The sequence below is a fragment of the Lichenostomus cassidix genome, chromosome 9 (genome assembly GCF_008360975.1).
Source record: "Lichenostomus cassidix isolate B80296 chromosome 9, HeHo_3.0, whole genome shotgun sequence".
Classification (NCBI taxonomy): Eukaryota; Metazoa; Chordata; class Aves; order Passeriformes; family Meliphagidae; genus Lichenostomus; species Lichenostomus cassidix.
Window position 1 is genome coordinate 1,000,678 of NC_139490.1, and position 27,563 is coordinate 1,028,240.

Genomic DNA, 27,563 nt, shown 5'->3' on the forward strand with positions numbered 1-27,563 from the left:
TGCTGCGTGATTAACTGTTAATCCTCTTTGGGAAAATAGCATAAAGTAACTGTCTTTGTTGGGATTTGATGCTTTCCATCCTCAAAGGGATGTGCTGGTACCTGTTAATGAGCCGTCAGGAAAGGAGCTGCGGCGGGATCGCCGTCAGAAGCTCTTCCCCTGTCGCGGGGTGGTGGTGGGTGGCCCAGGCTGGCTGCCAGCTGCCCACCAGCCGCTGTCACACTGTCCCTGCTCAGCAGGGTGGAGGGGACACAGCACGGAGTGTCCCCGCTGCAGGGCAGGGGTCAGCGCTGTGTCACCCTGAGCTCAGCCAGGCTGTGATCACCCCCAGCACCCCCAGCTCGCTCTGCCGCTGCTCTGCTGCCCCTCTGGTGCCCTGGGCAGGTGACTGCAGGGGGTGCAGCCTGCGAGCTGGTCACAACCCGAGGGGACAGGGCCTGGGGCCGGGCAGGGAGCGGGGGTGGGCAGGAGGTGTCCCCTCACTGCAGCCCCCTAGACAGATTTAGCAGTGGGGTCTGGGGAGCCCCTCTGGACCTGTGCAGGTGGGAAAGGGACCGCGGGTGACTCTGCCCTCGCCCACCTGCCCGCCGGGCCCTGCCACCCTCGGGCACCCTGTGCTGCGGGGCTGCACCCAGGGCCACCCTGCCTGTCCCTCCCAGGGCCACTCTGCTGGTGACAGTGACAGTGACAGTGGCGCACAGGGGTCCTGGGGGCCTCCGAACCGCCCTGTCCCAGGCCAGCTGCCCAGCCTGGGGGTCCCGCCGGTGGCCAAAGCCCAGGAGAGGTGGCCCAGGGCAGAGCCTCGGCCGCAGCCGGCGCTGGGATGGTTCTGTCTGAGGAATGGGGTTGGTTTTTCTTCAAAGCCTTCGCGCTGCGGCTTATTCCGGCGGCGGTGCTGGGCGAGCAGGATTAACCCTGGCCCTGCTGCCAGCCGGGGGCTGCAGGCGGCGGCTCCGGGCGCCACCAACACGGCATGAACGTGTTAACTCCCTCACACCGGAGCACAGCGATTTTCCTCCCCCTCCCCCTTATTTTTTTTTCCCTTTCCCCCGTCATTAACCCATTTGAACACCGAATTGCTGCCCGCTATAGAAGACCTCGCTGAGTGATGCCGGCAGCGATTCTTCCGGGCGGATCTGCCTGAACCGCCTGCCTTCCCTCCGAGCACAAAGGAGGCCCTTCTTTCGCATCCTTCCCATCCCTCGCATCCTTCCCATCCTTCCCGCAGGCTCGGGCGGGGGGATCCCGCGGCCGCTGCGGAGCCTCTGCCAGCGCTCGGCGGGCTGCCATGGGTGGGAGGTAGCGCTGCTGCGCCTGGGCGAAGGACACCGATGGATGCCGCTGCTCCTTAGGGACGCGCTGGCGAGGGACGGAGCTCGGCTGTGCCTGCTCAGCACTTCGCGGTCCAGCGGCGCCGGAGCCAGCGCTCGCAGGATGCCCGCAGTGATTTAAAACCGGCGGCCGGCAGCCTGCGGCGAGCCAGAGCGGCTGCGGAGCGATCACCATGAAGGAGCGGCGCTCCGGGAGCACCTGACTGGATGGATGCTTCTGGCTGAGCGGCAGCGAGCATCGCCCCAGAGCCAGGAGCGAGCCCGGAGCGAGCCCGGAGTGAGCCCGGAGTGAGCCCGGAGTGAGCCCCGAGCTGCCGCGGCAAGTTAGCGTTTGTCTCCCGGCGGCATCGCGGGGTCGCGGCGCGGCTCTCCCGGAGCCCCCGGAGCTCGGGGAGTCGCAGCTCGGAGCTTTGCCGGCCGTGCTGGGCAGCTGCAGCCCGTGGGGGGCCGGGGGTCCGCCCGCCAGCCGGCCGGGGCACCGCGGGCGCGATGCAAGTGTCCATCGCCTGCACAGACCACAACTTGAAGAGAAATGGTGAAGACAGGCTCATCAGCAAGCAGAACACCACCACCCCGAACGTAGTGAATGCAGCCCGGGCGAAATTTCGGACAGTGGCTATTATCGCTCGCAGTTTGGGGACATTTACCCCGCAGCACCACATTTCATTAAAAGAATCCACCGCAAAGCAAACGGGCATGAAATATAGGTATGGGCACGGTCTCGGTCTTTGTTCCCTTGCAGGGTTATAGCTCTTTACTTTGCCTGCCTGGATGCACCTGGTTTTGCAGAGGAGCTCTCTCCCCAGGTTATTAATAGATTCTTAAACTTGGGCGTAACTGGGAAGCTTTGGGGTGTTTATGTTTTTGCAGGCAGATATATTTGTGATTTTATACCAAAAACCCACTTGCTCGTGCAGATGCTATACGACGTTGTGGATTTGTGACAGTGGTGGTAAGATGGTTCCTATTAAGCATTCAATGCAACTAATATTGGTGCTAATGAGCAGAAAAATCAATTAGCAAAGCATGCTTCTGGCTGGCCAGGGAAAGTTGGTTTGCAGTGTGCTGCTGGAGCAGAGGCGTCTGCCTTGGGTATCAACCGCCGTGGGGGTGGCTGGCGGACTTCTCACCTGGTTCACTTCGGCGAGATGAGATCAAAGCCAATGTTAGGCAAATGCAGAAAACAGAATCTCAGGCATTCTTATGGAATGCCTCCTGCCTCTCGCAGGTTTTTATTCCTCCTAACCTAGGCGGTAAAAATAAGGGATGGCTGGGAGTTCAGTCCGAAGTGCTCCGTGTTGGGCAGCAGATAAGCTGCTCTGTCCTGCCTTCCGCTGCAAGTGAGAAGGATTTGTGTGCCTTTGGTGTTGGCTTTTGCCAGTTCAGGGTGTCCCTTTCGGCCACTAACGGGTGGCGTTCGGACTGGGAGAAGGGGACAGCCTGGGACCTGTGCACCCTGTGCCCGAGGTGGAGCTGCTGCTGGCGGAGGCAGCTGGCACAGGGGAGCTCCATGGGCAGGCTGAGGGGCGTGGGGCTCCGGGCAGCTTCATCCTGCTGGTTCCCAGCCCATGGGACACCAGCCAGGGCTCTTGTGCCACCAGACCTGCTCAGGGGAGCTGCAGGGTGCAGTTCTGTGCCAATGCTGCCTTTAGGGTCCTGGGACAGCTGCAAAGCCACTCTGGGTTCAGCAGCCACTCTCGGACCCAGGCGTGGTGCAGCCAGAGCAGGGCGATCCTGCAGCTCAGAAAATGTCAATATTACTCTCCAGGATCTGCACAGATTGGAAGCAGGGTGGATTGGGTGCTCAGATGTCATTTTCTGTGGTTTGCTTGAATGGCTGAAAAATGCCAGGGAGGGTTTGCCCGACTGGAAGCTTGGCCTTTCCAGCTGCTTGTCCCTGTCCTTCAGCCGTGGCCAGCTTTCAGCAGGGATGTTGCAAGCCTCTGGCATGCTGTGGGCAGCAGAAGTCCTTGGCGAGCCTGTGGCCAGGGCAGAGCTGCTGGTTAATACGTGTCTCCTGGTGCCAGGTGCCAGCCGGCCAGGGGCTGGGGGTGGCATGGCAGGGACAGTGTCCAGGGGTGGCATGGCAGGGGCAGTGTCCGTGAGTGGCACGGCAGAGGCAGTGTCCGTGAGTGGCATGGCAGAGGCAGTGTCCAGGGGTGGCATGGCAGGGGCAGTGTCCAGGGGTGGCATGGCAGGGGCAGTGTCCGGAGGTGGCATGGCAAGAGGCAATGTCCGGAGGGATCCCGGGTGGTCTGGCCCTGTCTGTGGGAAGGGCAGCGTTTGGGGGAGGGCAGAGGGTCTTGTCCGAAAACAGGACACCCCCAAAATCAGTGTAACTCGTCATTTAATCCCCTTCCCACTGGAGCAGTGGCAGCCAGCAGCTCCTGCGACCCCTGACCCCTCTGGCAGCCCCATCGAAGCCATCGTGCCTCAGTTTCCCCATAAGCCCGTCTGCCGGAGGCGAGGCTCTGGTGGTGTCTCTCAGAGACACGATCTGCTCCCAAGTCATGCTCTCTGGCAGCACGGACACTGCGTGCTAATTGCCAGCAGTTATCCCCTGATTTCTCCCAGCGCTCCTTCCTAGGGAACCAACACTCTGGGAAACCGCAATTCCTCGCTCCTGCAGCCCCCACAGTTGGGCCTTTCTGCCTTATTCCTAGATCAGGTTTGGATAGTGAGGGTGGATTGTCCCGCTGGAGTTCTCACAGCCCCGGCGCTCCGTCTGCCCCAGACCTGGGAATTGCACCAGGAATAGCAGCTCGTTGGCGACAAGGCTGAGGTTTTATCTTTATGACTAATCTCTGTTTCTGCTCGCAAATCTCTCCGCATGCAGAGCTGATTTCTCCCCCAAGAGAAGCAGCGCAGGGGTATTTGGAGGAAGAGCTGAGTAACCCTCGGGCTGAGCTGCGACGCTGCTGAGTCGCGATAACCTTTGGGTAGGGAAGAGCCCACCGACAACTGGAGCAGGAATTTCCTGTTCACCTTGAGGCTGATTCCCCAGCCCCAGGGAAACCCAAAGGCTTCTCCCAACGGCTGCGACAATAATCCTGTAAAGTCCTCAGCTCCCTCCTGTTTGAAGCTGAAGTCCTTCCCAATTCATTTTCTGCTCGAGTTATGTCCTTGATGCCGAGCTCTGCAGCGTGAGCTGCTCCAAATGCCACGACAGCCACGCTGGCCCTCGATTCACGCTAAAAATACCGAGAGCCACCCCCCTGCGCCCCCGAGCGCTGCCGCCGCCCCCTCGGCAGGGCTGCCCCGCAGCTCCCGCTCCGCTCCGGGATGCTCCCGAGCCCCGCTGCCTCCCCCGGCTGCCAGGCGCTCCCGATCCGCTGGCATTATGTAAAGCGGAGAGACAGCGACTACGCCTGTGACAGGGGTGGGGGCGGGAGAGGAGCCAGCTCGGGGGCTTTTCACCAGATGACATGTTTCTGGCCCCGCTCCAGCTCAGGGAATTGGAATACGAAAGGCAAAAAGTTTACGGGAATAAATGCGTTCGCCGGGAAGCAGCTGCGAATACGAGGAGTCAGGTGCTCCCCGCGGCGCTCACCTGAGCAAAGCTCGGCTCTGCCTGTGCGAAATGAGCTGCACGCTGTGCATCTCCCCTGCCGGGCTGTGCCAGGAGCCGGACAGGACCTCCCAGCCATCAGCTCCGCTGTCACCGCCGGGCACGGCACAGCCTCGCTGCCTCCTCCTGCGCAAGGCGAGCGGGCAGAGGGCTGCTCGCTTTGATCCTTTGTAATGCTCCGGTTCAGCCCCGCTGCGGAGCCTGCCCAGATGCTCGGGGAGAATATGGGGGATCACTTCAAGCCTTTCTTTGAAAATGATGTAGTTGCAGCGCTTGGCTTGGAAAATTGCAATCTGCCGCACCGCTGCTGGAAACAAAGGATGTGGCTTTGCTTCCCGGTGATGATGCACAGCAGGGAGGAGGGGTGGCAGCCCGGGATGCTTTGGACCATGCAGGGGTCACAGACTGGGTTCTCTCTCCTAATTTACTGTATCTCCTTTAATATCCTCTTCATTAGAGTGGATCCAGCCCTGATCCTGGTGCTGGGGGCGATTTGGGATGTGGCGCTACTACTGCAGGGAACAACTTCTCAAAGTGAGGCTGGCACCAGCCTTCCTGCTCTCAAACTTAGATTAGACATTAGGAAGAAGTTTTTTACAATGAGGGAAGTGACGCCCTGGCATAGCCTAGAGAAGCTGTGGCTGTCCCTGGATCCCTGGCAGTGCCCAGAGCCAGGCTGGACAGGGCTTGGAGCAGCCAGGGACAGTCGGAGGTGTCCCAGCCATGGCAGGGGTGGAATGGATCTTTAAGATCCCTCCCAACCCAAGCCATTCTAGAATTCCCAGATTCTTTGATACCAGCACCTTTCCATCACAGCTGCAGCAGTGCAAAGCTTTGCCCGGAGTGCCCCATCTGCCCAGGAGCTACTGTGTGCCCAGAAACTGGGCTGGGCTGGAGCTGGGCTGTGATGGGATCTGGGCTGTGATGGAATTTGGGCTGTGCTGTGCCTGGAGCTGGTCTGTGCTGCGATTTGGGCTGTGCTGGGAGCTGGGCTGGGCTGTGCTGGAGCTGCTCTGTTCCGGGCTCTGCCGCTGCAGGGCCGATTTAGGGCCGTCAGCAGTTCAGAAATAGCCCTTTGCCGAGCCCTGCCCGCGCATGGGCACGAGGGACCCAATTTACAGAGCACAACTATCTATTTGTGCTCATCCATAATTGATGGAGGCAGCTTTGACCATTAACTCCGGCGCGAGCCTAAACAAAAAAATTTTATCTGCAAAGGCAGATTGGTGGAGTTCATACTCGGCAGAGCCTGGGCAGGGTGAGGAGACGCCAGGCAGCTTCCCCGAGAGGAAATCCATCCTTCCTACCCAAACGGGTGAGAATCTTCCGTCAGTAAAGAAGTGTTACTACTGTCCGTAAGACAAGAGCTGAAAAACAAGTTAATAAAAAGGGAAGAAGGGAGGGCAGAAAAGAGTTGTTTTCCTGCTAGCATTGTTTTCACAGCCGGGGGGAGCTGAGCACTTGGGGGTGGCAAAGGTACGAGGAGGAATCTGTGGAAGTAAAGCTGGTGACATTGGAATTACGGAAAGGCGACCTGGGAAGGTAAACCTCGAGAAGCAAAGTTTGCTTTCTTCCTCATCCCCTGGGAAAGAGGAGAGTTTTAGAGTAGATTTTAGGAAGAAATTGTTCTCTGTGAGGGTGGGGAGGCTGCCCAGAGAAGCTGTGGCTGCTCCTGGATCCCTGGCAGTGTCCAAGGCCAGGTGGGACACTGGGGCTTGGAGCGAACTGGGACAGTGGAAGGTGTCCCTGCCATGGCAGGGGTGGCACTGGATGGGATTTAAGGTCCTTCCAAACCTGTGATGATTCTATGATTCCATGGAACATCCCTCAGCCGTTCCCTCTCCCGGAGAGGTTCCTGGTGCAGCTGCCGAGCGCTGGCAGAGCAGGAGGAATCTCAGCCTGGGAGGGGCTGGAGCCCTGCAGAGCCCCCGGGCAGTGTCTGAGACACCATCAGACTTCACTTCCACCATCCCCGGCGCTTCCTTCCACGGCTTTGAACATGCCCGGGTCACCCAGGGGCTGCGAGCAGAAATGCTTTTATTGAAATGCAAATTCCCCCTGTGGAATTGGGGTATTACTGACGCTGGAATGGCCCTGCAGAGCACGCCGTGTCCTGGACTCTGTGCCACCGACCTGGGCTTGGAGGAGACCAAACCAACCCCCAGCCTGATGGGCTGGGAAATGCACTCGGGTCACCTTGGGCTGCAGAATTCCCTCGGGAACAGAAGTTAAATCTTGTGCTTGCCGAGGGGTGCAAGTGAAAGGAGGTATTTCTTAGCAGTGTTGCAGGAGCTGTGTCTTCCTTTTCCTTGTGTTTCTTTTTCCAAGCATTAACCATAATAACTACCTCACATATTTAGCAAAATTGTGGTTTATTTAAGTCTTGCTGCAATTACGAGCAGTTTTAAACTCTCGCATGCAAATGGTACAATTATTTTGATATCAAGTTCCATATTGTTTCAGTACTCTCCACATCAGGCTGACTTTTATGGCTCATCGTCTGATCTTCATTTTCTTGCTGCAAATTAAGACTAATCCAGTGAACAGAATGGATTTACCCTGAATTCACAATGCTTTTCCCCCCAGGACTGTAGCTTATAATGGCTACAAAGGAGGCAGGAATAACTCAAAGGGGAAGGAAAAGGAGCCAGTTGAGTAAACAAAATCTGCTGATTTGTGCTGCTTTCTCATTCCCAGTGGCTCCCCAGGAGTTTGCAGCTCCGAGGTGAGGCTGGGGCTGGTGGGCTCTGGATTTCTCTCCTCTCATCCCACTGAAATGTTAAACCAGCCCTAGGTTTGGATGCACATTATTTACCAGCTCCACTCCAAAACCAGGGCAGTGCATGGGACTTGGCAGTGGCACCAGGGCTGCCTGAGGGCTGGACTGTCATCCTGCAGCTCCTTCCAACCCAAACAACTCCAGATTCCATGAGGAATGAGGACTTTGCAGGTGCCTGGGCTAGAGTACTGGAGATGGATCTCCTCTTCCAGGTGTCAGATCAATCAGAGTTGGCTTTGCTCTGCAGCACCTGCCCAGCTGCTCTGGCTGCTACCAGCTGTTTCCAGCTGTTCCTGGCTGTTCCCAACTCTCCAGCATGACTGTGGCCCTGGAGCAGCACTGCCCTGTGTCACCCTGGGGACAGCGCTGTCCCACAGTGCTGGTGGCACTGGGAGCACTGGGAGCACTGGGCACAGCTCCTTTCCTGCCCTCCATCGTGACCCCCAGGGAGAGCAGGACTGGGTTCAAGGACAAACGCTGCTCCCAGAGCACGATTCTCATGGTGCTCTGCTTAAGTGGCAGCAAAACGATGATATTTTAAGGAAGCTTTTAAATAATGCAGTGGAGCTGTGGGGGTGGAGCCACCCACTGCCACCCTGGGCGAGGGGCAAGGGCACGGAGCAGCCTGGCTGGGTGTCCCTGTCACCCGTGGGTGGTGTCACTGTCACACACGGTAGGATGTCCCTGTCACCCGTGGGTGGGTGTCCCTGTCACTCACAGATGACTCTCCCTGTCACCCATGGGTGGCTGTCCCCGTCACCCCTGAGGGGCTGTCACAGCACTGTCCCTCCTGTGCCCCCAGAGCCAGGTGCCCTCCCTGGGCAGTGCCAGGGGTGGCTGTCCCCTGCGTGGGGCACTTCCCAGGCTGGTGCTGGTGGCTGGAGCAGGTCCTGCCCCACGGCTGCACACACTCACCCTCCTCCCAAACCCTTCCCTGCAGCCTGGTATTTTCCATCTAAAGGCTGCCTGACAACTTTAATCTAATGCTTAAATGGATGGAAGAGAAGCCGTCGTGCAGGAGCTCTGTAATTTAATTACTTGGGAAGTGCACAGTTTAAGACATTTAAAATGTATTATTTTAGCCTGGCTGCTTTGGTGAAATCCAATTGGAATTTTGAGCATGCTTATTTTTATTTCAGGCTAGCGTTACAAAATGCCTTCTGGAGAACATGTTTGTTAAGAAATTAATTGTCTTTGAGCAAAGGAAAATGCTCTGGGTGTGAAGCCAGAGGTCACAGCTGGGGTGACAATCCCTGCTGCGAGTCAGGGACATCTCTGTGCCTGGGGCTTGGTGTGTGCCCAAAGCTGTGGTGAGGAGGGACATCTCTGTGGAGCTGTCCCCACAGCTGCTGCTCCAGCAAAGCTTCCCTGCGCTTTAGGGTTTGGAAAATATCCAACAAGATGAGATCTGGTGGTGTTGGGTGGTGGGAGGATGTTGATGGAAGGTCAGCAGAGGGTCTGGATGGGTCTGGCTGGTTCAGAGGGGCTGGTTTGGGTGCTGTGGCCTGTCCCTGGTGCAGAGGGACTGGTTTGGGTGCTGTGGCCTGTCTCTTGTGCACAGGGACTGGTTTGGGTGCTGTGGCCTGTCCTGTCCCTTGTGCACAGGGACAGGTTTGGGTGCTGTGGCCTGTCCCTTGTGCACAGGGACAGGTTTGGGTGCTGTGGCCTGTCCTGTCCCTTGTGCACAGGGACTGGTTTGGGTGCTGTGGCCTGTCCCTGGTGCACAGGGACAGGTTTGGGTGCTGTGGCCTGTCCCTTGTGCACAGGGGCTGGTTTGGGTGCTGTGGCCTGTCCCTTGTGCACAGGGGCTGGTTTGGGTGCTGTGGCCTGTCCCTTGTGCACAGGGACAGGTTTGGGTGCTGTGACTGTCTCTTGTCCCAGCCCTGCTCTGCAGGGTGCTCTGGGTGATCCTGCTGTCCCTCTGCAGGAGTCAGCATTTGGCGGGAGCCCCTGGAGGGCTTGGAAGGGGTTTGGTGCTGAACAAACCCATTTTAGAAGTTCACAGAGCCCTTGGAAGGGGTTTGGTGCTGAACAAACCTATTTTAGAAGTTCACAGAGCCCCAGAATGGTTTGGGTTGGAAGAAGCCTTAAAGCTGATCCCATTCCACCCTTCCCACTGCTCCTGGCCAGTCACTGCCCCAGCAAACCAAGATTTGCCCCTCGGGGCATCCAAATGTGCAAGAAATGCTCCTCAAGAGGGAAGCTGGAGCAGCTTTATCCTTGGTTTTGCTTACAAAGTGCAGGATTGGTGTGAGAGGCTATCCACGGCCCCCAGCAGTGTAAATCCATCTGTTTGCATCCCATCTGGAGAGCCTGGGGTGCCATGGGTGGGATGGTGTTTGTGCACAGAGGGTGCATGAGGGAACAGAGCTGGGCTGGGGCTGCTGAACCTCCTGCCTGAGCTCCTGAGAGCCACAGGAAAACGTGCCCTTTATGTAAACAAGCTGCTTTGGAGATATTTCGGGGATGAAGTCATAAAAATTTGATGGCATACCTATATTTTCCTTTTGGCATTGAATTTGCCATAAAAACCGACACAGAAAAACAGCTTCAGCTGTGCTGGCTGTGAAACTGCTGCAGCTGCTTCTCAGAGCCATCAAATCAGCCCACAATGGCTTGGGTTGGAAGGACCTTAAAGCTCATCCAGTGCCACCCCACCGTGGACAGGGACACTTTCCACTGTCCCAGGCTGCTCCAAGCCCTGTCCAACCTGGCAATTCCCTCCCAATATCCCATGTAACCCTCTCCTCTGGCAGTGGGAAGCCATTCCCTCTTATCCTGTCATTCTAGGCCCTTGCTCAGTGGTACTTAAAATCTTTCAAAAAATATATTTTCTCTGTCAAAAAGCGGAAGTCCCGCACAGTAATTAGAACATAAATTCCATTATTTTTCCCAGTGGTTTCCCTACCTCAGGCTGCTTATTTTTATAATAATTCCTGCGAATAGCTTTTACCTAAATGTAATTGAAAGGATAAATTGCCCCCCAGAGTGAAGTCTCCCCTTCCTGCGCTGTCCCTGCTGAGGATGCTCCCAGATGCCAATGGGATGGAACTGCCCATGGCTGTGCTGAGAGCCCAGAGTTATCCTGGGACTGCTCAGATTCCTGTCCCTTCTCAGTCTCAGGATTTGGTTGGAATCAGCCTCTCTTGCCTGTGGAGAAAGTTCTGACTTGTTCACCCATTTCAGCTCAGTCACTGATGCTTTCCAAGGTGGGTCAAGGGATGGAGGAGGAAAACCCTTGACAGCTTTTATTATGTTGCCTCTTTGAGTGTGAGGTAGCACTGCAAGGAGGGGAAATGGCATTTATAATTCACAGCCCTGTGGGGTTTGTTGGCTGTGCACCCTATGCATATGGGTGACTTGGAAACTGATTTACAAAAAGTGGGATGGATGGACGGATGATGGATGGAGATGGATGGATAGAGATGGATGGAGATGGATGGATGGATGGATGGAGATGGATGGAGATGGATGGATGGACGGATAGATGGATGGATGGATGGATGGATGATGGATGGATGATGGATGGATGGATGGATGATGGATGGATGGATGGATGGATGATGGATGGATGGATGATGGATGGATGATGGATGGATGGATGGATGATGGATGGATGGATGGATGGATGGATGATGGATGGATGGATGGATGGATGATGGATGGATAGAGATGGATGGATGGATGATGGATGGATGGATGGATGATGGATGGATGGATGATGGATGGATGGATGGATGGATGATGGATGGATGGATGGATGGATGGACGATGGATGGATGGAGATGGATGGATGGACGATGGATGGATGGATGATGGATGGATGGATGGATGGATGGATGATGGATGGATGGATGGATGGACGGATAGATGGATAGATGGATGGATGGATGGATAGATGGATAGATGGATGGATGGATGGATGGATGGATGATGGATGGATAGATGGATGGATGGATGGATGGTCACATGGTCAGTGGGACAGGGCAGGACGTATCCCAGGGCTGCTGGCTCAGTGTCCATCCCCCAGCAGCCCCTCAAAGCTGGGGAGCACCAGGGATGCTGGGGGGCTGCAGATGACACCTCACACAGATGGGATGGAGCTCTCCCCTTTCCCCTTACTTCTGTCAATAACTTAATTCCGTCAAGTTTTTTGCGCAGATAACGTAATTCCCTCAGCCATTTGAAACGCTGCACTTTAAAATCCTCGCAGCAGAATGACACAGAGCTCTCCCCTGGCTGCCGGGGTCCCGGTGACACAGCGCGGCGGGGGCAGCAGTGCCATGGGCAGCAGTGCTGGGGCAGCAGTGCCATGGGCAGCAGTGCCATGGGCAGCAGTGCTGGGGCAGCAGTGCTGGGGGCAGCAGTGCCGGGGGCAGCAGTGCCATGGGCAGCAGTGCCGTGGGCAGCAGTGCTGGGGGCAGCAGTGCAGGGGGCAGCAGTGCCGTGGGCAGCAGTGCTGGGGGCAGCAGTGCTGGGGCAGCAGTGCCATGGGCAGCAGTGCCATGGGCAGCAGTGCAGTGGGCAGCAGTGCCGTGGGCAGCAGTGCCATGGGCAGCAGTGCCGTGGGCAGCAGTGCTGGGGGCAGCAGCGCCGTGGGCAGCAGTGCCATGGGCAGCAGTGCCGTGGGCTGTGCTCAGGGTGTGGCGCTGGGATGGAGCCCTCCAGCTCCAGCACGAGCTGTTCCCCTGGGAACACTGCTGCCAGCGCTGCCCCCGCTCTGCCATCCCCACTGGGACCCAGCAGCTGCTCCGGGGTGCCCAGGGTGGGCCATGGCTCCGGGAGGGCTCGGGGCACCCGGCACAGCCACGCTTGGCCACAGCCCGTCTCCCTGCCTTATCTACATTTAATGCGTCATCTGCGACTTCTGAGAGCATGCAGCCAAGAAAAACGCTGGGGAATTTCAGCTGAGGCGACCACCTACGCAGCCGGTGGCCCTACGAGTACGGGAGAGGAGCTGGAAAGTGAGAAGGGAGCCAGAATGGGGGCTGGACGCCCTGCAGGTACCTGCTCGTCCCCTGAGCCATCGGTGTCCAGCCTGGCTGCCCCTCCTGCAGGGCTCCCCTGCCCAAGAAGCACCTCCTGCCCTCCCCACTGCCCTTCCTCAGCCCATCAGTGCTGTCCTGGTGTTGTCTCCGCAGTTATTCCATGAGTAGCAGTTTTCTTTCCTATTTTTTTATCACTGATCTAACCCTGGACATCTCTGCTCCATGCTGCAGGACCTGCATGGCAAGGAACATGCCCAGAAGGGCACCTGGGACTGCAAGTGTCCAAGGGCAGGTTGGACAGGGCTTGGAGCAGTGGAAAGTGTCCCTGCCCATGGCAGGGGTGGAATGGGATCATCTTTAAGGTCTCTCCCACCCAAACCATTCTGTGATTCAGTGATTCATCTCCTACCCTGAGACAGCAGGAAAGCAGTGCTGCTCCAGGAGCACCTCCACCGCGCTGCTGCCGAGGCACATGATCCAAATCAAATTCTCTTTTATTTCTGTAACAGGTAGGAGATCACAAAGCAGTTTGCAGAGCAGCAAACACGAGCGCAGTCACACAGCGCAGGTGTCAGATTGAATGCCAGAGCAAAGTGAAGGATGCACGTGCTCCAGCAGGGGAATAAATCTGTGTTTTCAGCTTGCACAAGTTGGGCCACCTACGCTGGTCCAGCTGCTGCAGCTTTGCATGTTTATCTGTGCTTCTCATCATTTAAATAGAGGTAGAAAATTCCTGAGATTTGATGCTTTGCATAAATATCAGAACTTCCTCAAGCCAGGAGCATTTGGACAAGACTCTCAGGCAGAGGGTGGGATTGTTGGGGTGTCTGCAGGGCCAGCAGCTGCACGGGGTGACCCTTGGGAATCCTTTCCAACTCAGGATATTCTGTGATCCTGGTTCTCTGTCGTTGCTGAAGCTTCTTGGCCTGAAACTGTCCTGACTTCTGCCCGCACCAGGAGCCTTTGCTGGGATGTGGTGCCTGGGCTGAGCACCCGAGGGTCCCAGGGGCTGCTGGCACTGTGGGGACAGCCTGGCACTGTGGGGACAGCCTGGCACTGTGGGGACAGCCAGGCCCATCTCAGCTGTCCCTCCAGGGTGGCACGGAGCAGTTTGGGTGGCATCAGGGTGGAACAGCCTCCATTTAGGAACAGGGAATGTTTGGAGGGAAAGCAGGAAGGTGGGCTGTGCTGGAGCAAGGAAAGCTGCTCAGCAGGCTTTGGTTAAACCCAACCTTTTAATTTGGCATTACTGACGGGTTTAACCCCATCCTCGCCGAACCGTTTGTCGCCAGCAGTGAGCATTTCTGTGGCATCCCAAAGCAGTTCAGGGCTGTGATTTGTAGGAGTTGAGTTATTCCCAGGGCGGTGTGGATGTCCCAGGGCACTCGGATCCCCTCCTGCCCCATCCCTGCAGGTGCAGAGGGGTCAGAAATCCCCGAACCAACCCAAATTCTCGGCTGCGCAGCGCTGCAATCACGGCGGATGTACAGGCGGTAATTTGCTGCGGACCGCTGAGCTGTTTTGAAGTGTTTTGTTCCCAAAATGAGAGCCGGAAAGCATTATTTGCCTCTCCTGCCACCCACGGCACTCAGAGACAACCTGCTGCCACCAGAGCCTGGCCGAGGGGCAGCTCCTGATTGCCTGAGAGCCGCGGGGCTCTGGGAGCCCAGGAAGCCAAAAAAACCAGCCCAGAGAGCAGGAAACAACCCAAATTAATTAACGGCGACAATTAGCACCTCCGGGGGCCTCACCCAGCGAGCCTGAGCCGATATGTCGTGATAAATGGATGGGCACGAGGTGTTGGGAGGAGCTGAGCCTTTCCAGGGCGTGCCGGGGGAAAAAAGAGAGAGAATAACTTTTTAACCAGGCAAACAGTGATAGGACACAGGGGAGCAGCTTTAAACGAGGAGAGATTTATATCGGATGTTAGGAATCAATTCCTCACTCCGGGGTGGTGAAGCTCTGGCCAGGCTGTCCAGAGAAGCTGGCAGTGACCAAGGCCAGGCTGGACAGGGCTTGGGACAGCCTGGGACAGTGGAGGTGTCTCTGCCATGGCAGGGGTGGCACTGATGGCCTTTCATGTCCCTCCAAACCAAACCATTCTGGGATTCTGGTATTTTCCCCTGCAGGAGGCAGGGATGGATTTGGGGTCACAGCCAAGCCAGGGATCGCTGTCCCCACCCCACAGGTGACAGGTGACAGGTGAGGGGACACTGGATGTGCTGCAGTGGGAGAGGGAAATGGGAAGGGTCTCTGCTTTCATCAGGATTTCGGTGTCTCTTGAAACAGCCTCTTTTTTTTCAGGGAATAAATTACATATTTTATTCATTTTCTGCACAGAAAGGAGCGGTTCTGGAGCCCTGATGGGGATGTTTCTAAGCAACGTTGTTTTCCCACCACCAGCGTCAGGAACAGTGACTTTTTTACTTTTTTTCCCCCATATTTTTGTAGCAATAAGACAAACTCTGTGCAGTTTATATCAGGAAAACAGTGCTGTGATTCCCCCAATTTGACTGGAGCCCCCCAAATCTGAGGGGGTGTGTGAGAGGTCCCCTGGGGGTCACCTGTCCCCTGGGTTTGTAGTTTGGTGGAGTTTGGCTCCTGTAGCCACAACCACGGACAAAAGGCAGTGAAACCAGGCTTGGAACAAACCAAAACCAGCTTTATCTGAATTCGGTGGAGCTCTCCCAAGCCTGGTGATTCTTCTGTGGGTGTGGACTCGAAAATGTTTTAGTCATTGTATGTGTTATTGCAGAGATTTTATTTAAAACTTCTGTTTTTCCCACAGAGGGAAAAAAAAAATCTCTTTCCTTCTCTGCCTCATTTCTGATAGAGAGATAGATAAATGGATGAATGAAGAAAGGATGGAGAGATGGATGGATAGATAATAGATAGGATGGTTATCCTGATCCTTTCCAGCTGGGAATTCTGGAAGGGAAGGGAAGGTTTGGGCTGATTTGGGGGTTAATGGAAGTGACCAAACCCAAACTCTGCCTGCTGCAAGCAGTGAAGGGCAGCAGGAAGCAAATCCCCCCTGGATGAACACACTGTGCTGTAATTCTGTGTCCCTGAAGGACAGAGGAGCCACTTGCAGGTTAAGGAGGTAATTAAGCAGCACAGGTGGCTCAGGCCATAAATCTCTGCTCAGGGCTGTGTCCCCCTGTGGGTTTGTGATGCTCCAGAGGTTCTTGGCTGCTGCTGGGAGCAGGGAAGGGCTGGAGGAGGAGTGGGGAAGGTTTTCCTAAAGGGGGGAATTGCCTTTCCCACTGCTTGTCAGAGGGGTTTGCCCTGGGCTGGGCTGTGTTTGGGAGCAGGGAGGTGGCTCTGCAGGGACAGGGACAGCCCAGGGTCACCGTGGGAGCTCAGCCTGTGCTGGGCTGTGTTTGGGAGCAGGGAGGTGGCACTGCAGGGACAGGGACAGCCCAGGGTCACTGCGGGAGCTCAGCCTGAGGCTGCTCCAGGCTCCCCCAGCCCTGTCTTACAGACCCCTCACTGCCCCGATGGGCTCTCACTGATTCCCTGCCCCAGGATTAATTCCACGAGAAGAATTCCAGTTGTTTTCTGCCCTGTGTCACACAGCAGGAGTGGCATTGTCTCCCGTGGCTCTGCTGTCCCTGTGGCCTCAGCTGTGGGTGGTCACTGAAATGGGTTTTTTCCTACCAAATCCTCTCTCTGTCTGCCAGAGCTGAGCCTTGTCCTCCCCACTGCTCTCCAGTTCTCTCCTTTCTCCTGGCTCCCCAGGATCCCTGTGCCTGTTCCCCTGGGAGCTCTGTGCTCCGGGCTCATCCCACATCTATATGTACATATATAAATTATAGATTCCTTCAGCTCTGCCTGCTCAGTCAGCACTTGCCCTTCCCAGGGAATAATTCAACTCTGAGTTCCCATAAAAACCGTGGAGGAGGCATGGGGTGAGCAAAGAGGCAACAAGAGGACTGGGAATTTTCCATGCCTCCCACCATCCTCACTGCTGCCCTGTGTTGAAGGAGGTTTGGGTTGGGACTAGGCTGGGCACTGCTGGTTTAGGGCAAGATTCTGTGCAAGGGAGGGGAAACTCAATCCCAGGGGATTTTTCCTTGTAATGGAGCCCCGTGGGAAGTTTAGATTGTGTGTAACTTTAATTTTAGTTAAAAGGGTCTTGAAAACCTGTGCTATTTTCCCCATCTTTTTGTTGTCAGGTTTCATCCCAGATATCTCTGTGCTGCTGCAGGATGTGTTAGTCCTCCCTTTTGGCTTTGTGTCACTTTTTGACTTCCTGATGTTGAGCCAAAGGGTTCTTGAAGCCAAAAATTGTCACCTTGAGCTCTGGTGTGCGTGTTGTTCCCAGGTCCTTCAGACACAGAGCAGGCTCTCCTCACCCAGCACTCCCAACTGGATACACCTAAGGAGCTGTGTTTGTGCTGGGAAGGAGAGGAGTGGGAATGAATCACAGAGGAGAAGTGAATCAGAGCCTTTGAGCCCCAGGGATGTCATACCTGCTGCCCAGGTCGGGGTTTTCCCCTTGGCTGCAGACTGGGAGCAGCTGAGCAAAGTTGTGCAGCTGGAATAACCCTGGGAGCTGATGCCCAGCTGGGACACTGCCTGGCAAAAACCTGGGCTCATCCCAGGGAAAATCCTATAATCTCTGGGGAGGGAGGCTCTGAGCTGGAGGGTGATGGATGAGGATGAGGAAGGAGGATGAGGAAGGAGGATGAGGAAGGAGGAGGCCCAGCTGCGGCAGGAGAAGCAAGGCTGTGATTTTCTCGGAGCTGAGCTGCTGTGTGGCAGAGGGTGGGTGAGCTGCCCTGTGGCTGTGCCATCCAGGGGGTCCTGTCCAGCAGGAAGGTGCCATTCCCGGCCCTGGTGGGCTGTGCTGGCGCCTCCTTGCCAGCCTTTTCCCCGGCTGGGTTTGGCAGCAGCTCCCGGGAATGCTGCCCTGGCACCCTAAGCACCCTGCACACTCCAGGCTCCCTGGGAACGCAGTGCCCGCGCTTGGAAAAGCCTAGTCAAGGGAAATGTCAGCTCTGCCCCACGCTGTTGTGGTGGCTCGGGGTATTTTTAACAACATGCCCGGGCTCCAGGCTGTGCCTGCCGTGATTCAGAGCTCGCCCAGCACAATCTGGCACAGCCACTGCTGCTGCTGTGGGGATGTGGTGCCATCCCTGCTCCTGCTGTGGGGAAATGTCACCCTGGGGTCGTGCCAGGAAGGCACAGCTGGGTTAAAGCACCTGCAGAGCTGGGCTGAAGTCTCCTCACCTTTGGCTGTGCACTGGTCAGCTCTGCTCACCTGTCCCGAGGCTGCTCAAGGACAAGAGTGGAAAGAGCTGAAGTGAAGCTCCAAATACATCCCAGAGATACAAACAGCAGAAAGGCTGAGGTGTCCTTCTCTCCACAAAACCAACCAGTGCCCCATGGCTTCCCCGTGCTGAGGTGGCTCTGAGTGTCCTGCCTTGGGGGTTTTGGTGACCTGGGTGATCTCAGTGAGGTCTGTGCAGCTCCACTGTGGGCACTGAGAGGGGCTGCCCATGCTCTGCCCCAAAACCTCTCCTTCCTCCCATCCCATCCCATCCCCTTGTGAGGGCTCTCCAGGGGTCAGGCAGGCTCTGCTGCAGCCCAGCTTTGGGTACCTCGTCAGCGTGATGCTGTTTGGCTTTGGACTCTGCCTTTAAAACAACTCTGAAATGAGGTGTTGAACGCCTTCAGGCCTCGCTTGTGGTGCAAGTGTGGGGAAAGGCAAGGGAAAGGAGGCAGCTCCAGCCTGTGAAGGGCACCAGGGTGGCTGCAGGGCCAGGGCACAGCAGCAGAGAAGCTCTGGGTGCTCCCTGTGTGCAGAGGTTGGGCAGAGATTTGAGGGAGCAGAGCCATCGCTCCACGTCTGCAAAGCACAAGGGAGTCTCAGCAGCAGAAGCATGATCGCTGTGCAAATGAAAAACCAGGCAAGGATGGATCAGAGCTGACTTCTAATCAGCTGCTTTGGCCAGCAAAGTGATCCTGAGAGACCAGAGCTCCTGCTTTGTGCTCTCCAATGGCTACTCCACCCCCTGGCTGCTCTGACTTCCAATTGGAATTGTCCTTCGGGAAGAGGGATTGAGCACCGTCAGGATAAACCCCTGGGAGCTGGGGCAGTATTTGGGAGGCAGGGATGGAATGACACCCTTGGGACTTGAAGAGCAGCAAAAGGCTCTGCTGGTCAGGCTCTGGACATCAGGAACCATCACTGGGGGTGCTCAGGGCTGTCTGGGGGGCAGATCCATCTCTGACCCTGCTGTTAGCAAGGGCTGAGCAGGGACAGCTGGCCAGAGCTGGGCTTTGCTCCCTCACCTCCCCATTCCCAGCACCTTCCAGCCAGCACTCCCAGCACAGGCAGCCTCAGGGATCCACGGGGGCTCTGCCAGTTCGGCTGCAGGGGCTGAGCTGGTTCATTGTCTCAGAGTCTGCAATTAGTGCAAGGGAAGCACAAAAAGCTTTCCCTGGCCTGTTACTTAGAGACAGCCCATTGATTTCACCGGGCAGTTGTGCAGCTTCAGGCACGTGAGTGTGTCTGATGGATCTCCATGTGCATCCACCTGGAAGCTGCACAATAGCTGTGGATGTCAATATACAGAAGTGTTTGCTTGGTGGGTTTTTGTGGTTTTTGTGCGGTTTGGTTGGTTTGTTTCTTCCGTTTCGGGAGGCAGAGGAGAAGCAGCTCTTGGATGAAAATTGCAGAGCAATTGCTGCTCTGCTGGAGGAGGCAGTGCTGGGCTCAGGGGCTGTGAGCTCAGAGCAGCACGAGGCACCCAGTGGGACCAGTTCAGAGCTGGTGCGGCCTCTCTGCTCTCTGTCCCTGACCGTGTGGCCGAGGGCGATTCCCAGGAACGGGAGCCCAGCTGGGGATGCTCTCCAGACTGGGCTGTGGGCTCAGGAATCCTCCTGCCCAGCAGCCTCCCAGCTCCCTTTGCAGGAGGCATCTTGCCCTGCAGGGATTTGGCATTTCCAGCGTCAGTTTTCCAAATATCTGGGTCAGGTGTGTGCTGAGCAAATGGCAGAGCTCTGGAAATCCAAACACAACATTTCTGCCCGGATTTGTTGCCTGAGCAGACTCTTCACAGAGCTAGGTGTTGCTCCCTGGAGCAAATCTGGGTGTGTTTTACCCCAAAAAAACCCTGGAGTGGGGAGGGATGAGCCTTGGTGGGGCATTGTGACACAGGGGAGGGACAGGACAGTCCCTGGGGTGTGGGCTGAGACCCTGAGACAAACCCTCTGCCAGGCGTGGTGAATCCTATAAATGCAGGGAAACAGCCAGGGATTCACTGCCACTGTGCCCATACAGATACATTTGTATAGGTGTAGATATAAAGGGTGTGTGGAGAGGATCTGTATTTGCATGTAGTTACTGAGTATGCATGTGTACATATATAAAGGGGTGTAAATAAAGGGTATGTCCATGAACATATAGATTTAAAGGATATATGTATATGTGTGTAAAAGATTACATATAAAGGATATGTATATAGCTAAAGGGTATATATAAAACTTATATGCAAGTATATGTATATATAAAGTATATATGTGTGTGTGTGTATTTATAAAAGATTACATGTAAAGGATATGCATATAGCTAAAGGGTATATATAAAATATATAAATGCAAATATATATGTATATATAAAGGGTAGATGTGTGTGTACATATAAAAGATTACATATAGAAGATATATATATATGCATATAGATAAAGGGTATATATAAAGCATATACATGCAAATAGATATGTATATATAAAGGGTAGATGTGTAGATTTATATTTATGTGGAGAGAGGAGTTCATGGCTGAGCTGTGCCCACAGAGCCAGACTTAGAAAAGCAAAGATCCTGTCAGTGAGAAACAACATTTCAAACTCCCTCTCCTATAAAATGATTGGAAGTTAATTATTCCAGCTCTTAGGGAATGAACAGCAGCCCTTGATTGCAAGGGGTGTTATGGGGTGGGTGGGCTGTGTCCGGAGGAATGCAGAAATCCCAATCCCCTGGATCTGGAATTCCTGCCTGCAGTGCTGCAGCTCCGTGTGAAGCCCAGGCAGCTGCTGGGGCTTTGCCTTTGAACTTCCTGAGGCTCCCAGTCCTGCTGGGGAGGAGGATGGGCATGCTTTCTGCTGGCCTGGGATGGGTTTGGTGGGCAGAATCCAGCTGTGCTTGTGCTCAAAAGACCAGAAAAAAAGAAAAAAGAGGGAAAAATAGAAAAGGAATAAAGAAGGAAAAATAGAACTGAAAAAAAAAATGAGGTCAGTGCCTGCCCCAGCTGTGCTGTGAGCCTGGGGGCTCGTTGGGCTGGAGATGCAGCTGCAGCTTTTCAAAGAGTCCTGCAGGTCAGGTTCCTGTGCCTCCCGACAGCTTCAATTCCCATTAGCAGTGCTAAATTCTGGGTGCAGCAGTGCAGGCAGGGCTCCTGGAGGGGTGGCAGGATGGGCAGTCCTGCCCCACCGTCTGGCTGGTGCTGGGCTGCTCCTCCTGCCCTCCCAGGGATGCTCCAGTGGGAAATAGAAAAGAAAACCTGAAATGGCCAGGAAATCCAGCGTGGAAAAATGGGACGAGCTGAAAGCACAGGGCACAGCCTGGGGTGTTTTGTCCAACCCCTTCCCTGACCCTGCCCGGGGGCCAGCAGGGCTTTTTCTTCTGATTTATTTTATTTGGCTTCAAATAACTCCCCAGGAGCTGCAAAAAGTGCAGGGGCTGTTTGAGGTGCTCTGCAGCAGGAGGCAGAGGGATGGTCAGTAATTTATACCCTGATCCTGCCCCATGGCAGGGGTGGAACAGGATGAGCTTTAAGTTCCCTTCCCACCCAAACCATTCTGGGATTCTGTGAAAAGTGCACAGAAGGTTTGTGGGACCCCAAATGATGCTGGGTGTGAGGTACAGCTGGGTGTGTTTGGGTTTATTCCCAGCCCCAGGAGCACATCCAGCCTTCCCCAGCCTGGGAGGAAAACACAGGATTGGGACCAAAGCAGTGCCTTGTCTTCTCCAGCTGCTGCTTTCCCATGGGGTTAAGTTTGTGTCCCTTCAGGGCTGAACTGTATTTTCTAATTATTTCCTTTTCCTTCCAGGAACCTGGGAAAGTCCGGGCTGAGAGTGTCGTGCCTGGGGCTGGGTGAGTAGCTCTGGCCTCTTCCAAAAGCACAGGGTTTGTGGTGGAAAACCCCACAATGTGCCCAATCCCCGTGAGGAGCGGCTGCAGGGACCCCAAAACATCCCCAGGAGCCCCGGGCTGGGCTGGGCTGGGAACAGAGCTCCATCTGTGCTATCCCGTGTGTTATCCCTGCTCCAGCACCCTGGAATGCCTTATCAGAGCTTGATCCTCTCGCTGTTTCCCGGGAAGGAGCCGGAGAGCGCAGGCAGCGCTGGCCCTGCGGCTGCTCGGCTCGGAGAGCTCCTGATGGCTTTACTCAGCCGAGTAATCCTCTGCTGGCAGCTCAGCGCGCCGTGCACAGCCTCACATGCAGATATTGGTACTTCGGGATGCAAACAGCGCTGTCGGGAGGAGGAGGAGGAGGAGGAGGAGGAGGAGGCTGTTCTGCCTCTGCCAGCTCCTTCCCGCCGTGCCAGGCTGGGGGTCGGCAGTGTGAAGCCCCCGGGATGAGCAGGAATCCCCCAGGAAGGATGCTCTGCTCCCTCCAGCCCCGGGTAAAGGTGCTCCCTGTCCCCGAGGGCTCAGAGGTGCTGCCACAGCAGGTGGAGGCACCAGTGTAGGTTGCTTAAAGAATCACTGAGCAAGGGATCAAAGCCAGGTTTAATATAAATTTATAAAATCATAGCGTTTGGTGGCACAATTAATTTTATTGCTATGGAGGAAACTCAGGGTGAAATGAGTGTGCAGGGATGGAGGAGGATGCTGGGATGCAGAAGGACAGGGGTGCAGAGGGGGAAGGAGAGCTCCTGTTGAGCCCTGGGGTTCAGAGCAGCCCCAGAGCCAAACTCAGCCTCAGACCACAGCAGTGCTTTGGCTCTGAAGGATTTAGCAATGCTTAATCAACACAACAATGGCAGTGCCTAATCAGTTGACTAATTTAACATTTATAAAGTGACTCAATAGGATTTGCTATAAGCACAACAGTAGCTTAATTATGAATCTAAGCTAATTATGAATCTAAGATGGCAACATTCATGCTACACTTACTCAGAGTATTTAAACCAATTGATGTACACACAGATCCAAGGAGTCTGCACCAAAGTAATCCTGTGAAACAGTGCAGGGAAACACTGCTGTCCATAGACTCACAACCTATGGGATGCTTGGCTTTAGTCATCAGGAAATTTCCATCCTGGGTGCAATTTGGGTTCATAGTTACTAGAATTTTCCTTGAGAAGTCCAAGAACAAGAATATTCTTTAATAATAATATTATTATTAGGTCAGAGCAACCTGGTCTAGGGGAAGGTGTCCCTGCCCAAGAGAGATGATGGGATGAACTTTAAGGTCCTTCTGACCCAAACCACTCCAGGAATCTGTGATTATTCTGCTCAGGATGTTCAGACAAAAATAGGGTCTTGGGGCTGTTTGTTGGGAAACAGGAGCTTTGTTAGGGTAGAGTTTGGGATGAGTTCAAGGGGGTTACCTGCCCAGGTGCCTTTAGTGAAGGCTGAGCATCACCAGCGTGGGTGAGGTGAGGAGCTGCTGGGCTGTGGGATCCTTCCAGGCAGGGCTCAGCTCATTTTTCCAAATGCTTTTGGATTTTATTGAAACTGGAGTGAGCTGTGAAAGTCACCCTGCCAAGAGCTCTTCAGGTTAAAATAGTCCTAGCCTTGGAAAGGACTTGTCTTGTCTGTGCAGAGGTTTTATTTATCAGCCTCACAGCTTCCCTGAGAGCTGCTGTTGTGGTGGAGCAGAGCAGCCACGGGAAGGAAGTAGCAGCAGGAAAAGAGAGAAACAGTTTTGCAGAGCTTCCCTTTGATTCCAAGCGGGTGGAACTGCAGCAGCATCTAAATATACCGAGCCTTTGTGAGTGCAGCTGTGCAGGGCTGGGGAGCTGCTGGGCACAGGGAGCTCTGCAGCTCTGCCCTGAGTGTGGGGAGAGGGGAAGGGAGAGCTGGAAATCCAGAAATTCTCTGCAATGTACAGCTGTTCCTCACCTTTTGTTTTGGGTAATTGCTTTGGGTTGGAAGGACCTTGAAGCTCATCCTGTTCTCTCCCTTCCACTGTCCCAGGTTGTTCCAAGCCTCAAAGTCCAGCCTGGCCTTGGACACTTGCAGGGCACCACAACTTCTCTGGGCACCCTGTGCCAGGGCCTCCCCACCCCACAGGGAACAATTCCTCCCCAATATCTGATCTAAATCTCTATTTCAGTGTAAAACCATCCCACTCATCCCACCCCTCCTGCTGCAGATCCATCAGGTGTCTGCTCCCAGTGCTGCCTTATGTGACTTTCCTAAATGGCTTCTGTGTTGCAGCTCCCCAAAAGATAAATGTGTTTCCCTGAGTTCTCTGCAGCGTGAAAAATCTAATTTAAGGCTCGCTAAAGTTTCTGAAGGCTCAGCAGTCTTCCTCAAAAGCCTCGCAAAAGCTCAGCAAGGTGGGAGTGTGCTTCATCGTGCAGGATGAAAAAGGGGAGGAAAATGGGAAGTGGGGCAGAAATCAAAGGTGGGCAGGGCTGAGGCAGCAGGGACCCTTTAATGACGTCCTGCTCCTCCCGGCTCAGGTGATAATGAGCACCTCTGCTGTGTCCTGTTTGTGCTGCTGGATGTGAGGACTGAGGTGCTCACAGTGTTTCCTAGGCAGAGATATTTCGGAAAGGCCCCTGAGCCCCTTGGAGCAGTGGCTGAGCATCATTCCTGGGGGTCTGAGCCCCTTGGAGCAGTGGCTGAGCATCATTCCTGGGGGTCTGAGCCCCTTGGAGCAGTGGCTGAGCATCATTCCTGGGATTCTGGAGCTCTCACTGGAGCCAGGACTGCTCAGCCAGGCTGAGCTCCCCTGGCTCCTGCAGCATCCCAGTGCTGAGCTCTGCTCCTGGCTGGGCTGAGCTTTCACCTCCTCCTCTGAGTGAGTTTCCTGCAGGTGATCCTTTAGCTGAGGATTCTGCACAGCCTGGCCCCAGGCTGGTGTGAGGCTCTTTCCTTGCTGCTGGATCCAAAATGTGCTTGTGATTCCAGGAAAAACAAGGTGCTGTTTTTCATGTGTTTAGTTCTTGGCAAACCCTGCCTGTGGGTTTCTGTGGATTTTAGGGACTGTTGAGGCAGCCCCAGCGAGGTGATGAGCCCTGACTGCAAGGAGCCCAGCAGGACAAAGGCAGCCATCCCCAAACCAACCCCATTTATGGCAGCACAGGAGAAACCCTCCCCAGCCAGCAATCCCTGCTGCCAGGACACCCTGAGCTCTCAGCTGGCTGTGAAATTTGGTGTTTTCTGAGCCCAGAGGGGTCGGGTGCTGCTCTGGCCCTTTGCTCTGGGGAAGGTTTTGCTCAGAGCCACAGGCAGAGCTCCCTTGGCTCTGTCCCTGCAGGAGCAGCACAGGGACACCCAGGGCTGGCAGGGACAGCCTGAGGGCTCAGCCTGTCCTCCCGCAGAGGTGACACTGCTGCTGGCAGTGCCACTGCCCAGGGCTGGCGTTTGCTTTGGCACTGAGAGCCACACCCTGCTGGGCTCAGGGGGGAGGGAAACAGAGCCAAAGCTGGGCTGAGTGCAGGAATTCCTGCTGGAAGTGAGGATGTCCAGCTGGAAAACTGTTTTTCCAGGCAGAAGGGAGCAAGGTGATGGGCAAGGGGCAGGAGTGGGGCAAGGGGATGTCTTTATAAACTATGAGTTGGGAGAGCTGAGAGAGAGACAGGGACTTGGAAAGGGGAAAAGGAGCAATTTAAAAACCATGTCTTTCTCCAGTGTATTTTTCTTGCAGGATGGGTGTGTTGGCTGAGGTTGTGAATCATCCTTGGCTGTTGTTTGAAATGCCAAATGCTCCTTGTGCTTTTTTTGCCTTTTTGTTTTTTTCAATTTCCCCAGGGAGCTGAGCAGCCTGTGTGAGCCTCTGCTGTGCCTGTGGTGCTTTCCCTGCTCCTGTCCCCTGTCCCAAAACCCTTCCCCAGCCACACCTGATCCCTTCCAGATCACCTTGCTCAGCCAAAACTTGCCTCCCTGCCTGGTTTTCCCAAATATCATGGACAAAAAGACTCCTTGGATTCTCCATGTGCTCCCAGGGATGTGGGATGCTCCCTGTCCCAGCTGGCTCTGGGAGCACAGGGTGGGCACAGGTGGATCCTGGGCAGGGACATCCAATACCACAGATATTTATTGCCTGCATTTAAAGAGATTTAGAGAGCTTGGAGGTGCTTTAATGTGCTTTATTCCCACTCCCTGTGCCCAAGGCCCTGAGCATGTTGTCACTCAGTGGGACGTGGTTTGTGTCAGAAGGTAAATTCCAGGGAGGATGTGCACTCCAAGGGGAGGATAAATCATTCCCTTCCTTCTCACCTGTGCACCTGTGTGCTGCTTATGCAAAAAGAATTTTAAAAAAAATCACTTTGAGATAAACAGTCTCAACCCATTTTTTGGTACAAACACATTTTAATGCATTCCTGTAAAAATAACTCCTCCAAAGCTTTAACATGGAAATCAGGCTTCATTTGGTTATTTTTTTACCTGCGTGAAGAGGCTTAAAGATAAAATGAAAACAGGTTTCAGTTTTATCTTTGTTGTGCAGGACCAGAGCCTTTTAGCTCCAATAATAAGAGAAAATTCCTCTCCTGAGGTCTGTAGGCAGCAAGGTGTAGCAGGGGTAGCTCCTGGCCCATTGTTGTCCTTATAGAGCAGAGGAAAATATAAAATTAGCTAGAAATGTCTGCTCTTTGCTCATTTATTTAATTTCCACTTCGTCTCTGATCTGTGGCAAACGTGGCTTTTCCAGCTTGGGTTGTTCTGCAGGAAATCAGGAGCTTCAGTTTGAACTCACACTCCGTGCATCTTTAAATAGCTTTATTTGCACTCAAAGCAACCTGACGTATTAAAAAATTCAGGATGACCTTTTTTTTTGAGGGAAAGAGAGCAAGATTCTCCTGGCAGAGCTGATGGGAGTGATTGTGCTCTGAGCAGGGCTGATCAAAGCTGCCTGAGCAGGAGCAGCAGGTGCTGCTCTGCTTCTGCTCTGCTCTGGGTTCACATCCCAGCCCTCTTTGATGAGGGGCTGGCAGCAGATTTTGGGTCTTTCCAAGTGCAGGCAGGCAGGGAGGAAGGAAGGAAGGAATTTCTGCCCCTGTGCAGCATCAGCCCTTTGCCCCTGGCTGGCACTGCACTCTGTCCTGTTCAGACTCACCCTGCAGCTTCCACCACCCCAGGCTGCTCCAGCCCCATCCAGCCTGCCCTTGGACACTGCCAGGGATGGGGAAATCCCACTGGATTTTCCATCTTGCAGCCTGAACCCCTCTGCCCCCCTTAAAGCATCCATTTATGTCAGAATTTTCAGTTTTGGAGAGTTTTGAGAGAGCTGTGTGAGCTCTGAGTGAATGGCTCTGGTTTTCTGTGGAGCTCTTGGAGAGGGTGAGGAGAAGCTGTGCTGGGGATGGAAGGGACATGGTGACAGGGATGGCACAGCCCTGGCACAGCCTGAACCCCTCTGCCCTCCTTAAAGCATTCATTTATGTCAGAATTTTCAGTTTTGCAGAGTTTTGAGAGAGCTGTGTGAGCTGTGAGCCATGCAGTCAGTGAATGACTCTGATTTTCTGTGGAGCTCTTGGGGAGGGTGAGGAGAAGCTGTGCTGGGGATGGAAGGGACATGGTGACATCCCTGGCACATCCCTGGCACTGCTGGCCGTGCTGAGCTCAGAGCAGCAGGGATGTCTCACTTGTGTCCCATGAGGGATCTGCTGCTTCCTCAGCTCCTGCTGCCCCTTCCTCCCACTGCCTTGGGAAATATGTCTTCCTAAAATAAACATACCCATAGAAAATCTAATAGATATAGGAAATA

At 54.7% G+C, this 27,563-nt stretch overlaps 1 protein-coding gene across 3 annotated transcripts in view; it reads left to right on the plus strand.

Moving 5' to 3' along the window:
- KCNAB1 (potassium voltage-gated channel subfamily A regulatory beta subunit 1) overlaps positions 1-27,563 on the plus strand; it is a 56,628-nt gene that overhangs the window by 13,404 nt on the left and 15,661 nt on the right. For 2 of the 3 annotated variants that reach the window (XM_085068909.1, XM_085068910.1), the window contains exon 2: positions 21,726-21,769. In XM_085068909.1, the coding sequence (XP_084925035.1) occupies positions 21,726-21,769 (44 nt within the window). Of the gene's footprint in view, positions 1-902; positions 2,039-21,725; positions 21,770-27,563 lie in introns of those variants that run through there. The other variant, XM_085068911.1, reaches the window with a different exon arrangement.